Below are 2,290 nucleotides of genomic sequence, written 5' to 3' on the forward strand. Positions count from 1 at the left end.
TTGACGCCTTGCTCCCCGCCGTTGGACGGGGTGAAGTGCGTGGAGGTAAGGGGAACGCAGGCAGTCAAACAAAAAAAAAAGTGGAGTCTGGGTGGATCCTGCTTCGCCGCGCCGCAAGAATGGACTACACAGACATCTATTTGCGGCAGAGGCGCAATGAGAACTCCGGGCCGCACGCGTCCGCAGGGCCGGTGGTGGCGGAGGCGGCCGCGGAGCAGGGCGTGGAGCGTGTACTGAAGGGGGCCTTTTCGGTACAGCAGCTGGTGGATCGCATAGACGGACTTACCACCCGCGTCGACGCGTTCGACGAGAAAATGGTGAATCTGACCAAGTTGGTGAAACTGGCGCAAGGTCTCCAGGAGGACAAGGAGGGCGAACTTCGGCGCCAGCAACACGAACTCCGTTCCCGGTTGAAACGGCAGGAACAATTTACAACCCGACTGCAGGATGAACTTGCCGCGTTGCGGGAGCAGGTCCCATCCGCGATACGAGATAGAGTGGCAGAGGCGCAACAAGAATGCATGAATGAAACAGGAAAGTCCCGTAAAGAGCGTGAGGAACAGCTTCGCCAACTAAGACTAGACTTTGAAGACGCTGCCAAGGCCCTTCGGCACGACGTGGAGCAGAACGCGGCGACTGTGCAAAGGGAAATGTCCGCCTCTGCCGCGTCACAAGAGGCTCTTCGGAACCAACTATGCGAGCAGCAGTCTCGCTTGGAGCAGGCCGTACGGAAGATTGAGGCGGCCACGACCACCACGGAGTCGACCCGCCTTGCTCCTCTGGAGACGGCCATGCTGCAGGTGACCGGGGCGCTGGACTCCCTGCGGCCGCGGGTGGACGCGGTTGCCGGTGCCCTGGAGGCGCTCGGGGAAGAGCGACGACGCGACCACGCCGCCATAATGGAGGAGATGGAGTCCACGCGAGAGTGGGCCGCGAGAAACCTCCAGCGCGCCAAACAACACGTGGAGACGCTCTCGGCTGAGGTCGCGCAGCTGCAGCACGAGCAGGCCGAGGTCGCGGCGCGCCTCCACCGCGTGAGCTGCCAGGCCGACGTGGAGTACAAGAAACTTCGAATTCTCTTGCAGCAAAAGGCCCGGGAGGCGGACGTCCTCGGCAGCCTGGTGGGGAAGGAGCTCGAGAAGGTGGACGACATGAACGAGCGGCACCAGGGGCTGCGGGCGGAGGCCGGCGCCCTGAAAGGCATGGCGTTTTAGAGCCACCCGGCGGCCCCCCGCCCCGAAGGAGGGGGAAATCGCCGAAGAATAGAAGCTGTGCCCCGCCTGTTTACTTTTCGGTGTTTTTCCTCCTGGCGATTCTTTTTTTTTTCTTATATCCTCGCTTTTTCGGACACGATTGCCTCCCTGCGTGGCCGCCACTTCTGCCTCTTCTTTCACTTTTTTTTGTTTCTCTTTTTTTTTTCGCGACAGAGAGAATTTCAACACCAATCTTTCACCGTCGTGCGCATGCCGAAGTCACCATACCCAAGTGGTTAAGGGGACTGACTCGAAATCAGTTGCGATCTCGCGCGCAGGTTCGAATCCTGCTGGTGACGACTTTTCGTTCTTTTATCCACCCCATAAACATATGGGCGACCTCGGTCCGCGCTCAATGGCAAGATGGCCGAGTGGTCTAAGGCGGGAGACTCAAGTTCTCTTCTATTCGTAGGCGTGGGTTCGAACCCCACTCTTGTCACCTTTTTCCTGTCCCACCTTCCATGTCCTTTGAGAGACCTCCCAATAAACGCCCGCACGCTCAGCCGACGGAGACGGGGGCACTCCCACATCAGATGCGACAAGGTCTCCCGGGGTCACATCAGCCTGTGGGTTCTGTGCCGTGAGGATCCCATAAGGGTGAGGGTCCTCCGGGCCTTCCGCAACTGTGCCCCGCGCGCTTTTTGCCAGCTGGTACGCCTGGCATTTACGGTAATGACCCGCGCGCGAGGCACTCGTCAAGAATAGTTTGCCGCTCCCGCAGTAGCCGCACTGGAGGCCCTCCTGGAGAAGCGGAACTCCTGCGTGAACGCGACGGGCGTGCAGCTTCATGTTTGCAATAGATACGAACACCCTGCAGCATACGGGGCAGGGGGGTGTCGGTCTGCCGCGCATCATCCGGCGGGCGGGCACAGTGCGCACGTTTGGTGGGGGTTCCAGAGGGGGTTGGGGTGCGTCGTTATCCTCCGTTGAGGGGCAGCACCAGCGACAGTGGGGGTTGGACGTTATCTGCAACGCGCGAGCGAGTCTGCCGAAAGCGGGCAAGAGTCGCATCGCGCCTGGGCGCAGAGCCGCGACTC

General features: G+C 60.6%; 1 protein-coding gene and 2 non-coding genes across 3 annotated transcripts, besides 1 other annotated feature; all 3 read left to right on the plus strand.

Moving 5' to 3' along the window:
- On the plus strand, positions 1–1,214 carry Tco025E_10088 (uncharacterized protein; the record flags this gene model as incomplete). The annotated part of the gene is made up of 1 exon (XM_029376879.1): positions 1–1,214. A coding segment is annotated over one exon (1,214 nt), but the record flags the coding sequence as incomplete, so codon positions are not given.
- Positions 1,215–1,394: 180 nt separating this feature from the next.
- Positions 1,395–1,419: a microsatellite.
- A 52-nt stretch (positions 1,420–1,471) lies between these two features.
- Positions 1,472–1,552, plus strand: Tco025E_10089. Its single transcript has one exon. It is a non-coding gene; the product is annotated as a tRNA-Ser (tRNA).
- Positions 1,553–1,610: 58 nt separating this feature from the next.
- Positions 1,611–1,692, plus strand: Tco025E_10090. Its single transcript has one exon. It is a non-coding gene; the product is annotated as a tRNA-Leu (tRNA).
- The last annotated feature ends 598 nt before the right edge of the window (positions 1,693–2,290 follow it).

The sequence above is a fragment of the Trypanosoma conorhini genome (genome assembly GCF_003719485.1).
Source record: "Trypanosoma conorhini strain 025E chromosome Unknown Tco_14.4_contig_01459, whole genome shotgun sequence".
Classification (NCBI taxonomy): domain Eukaryota; phylum Euglenozoa; class Kinetoplastea; order Trypanosomatida; family Trypanosomatidae; genus Trypanosoma; species Trypanosoma conorhini.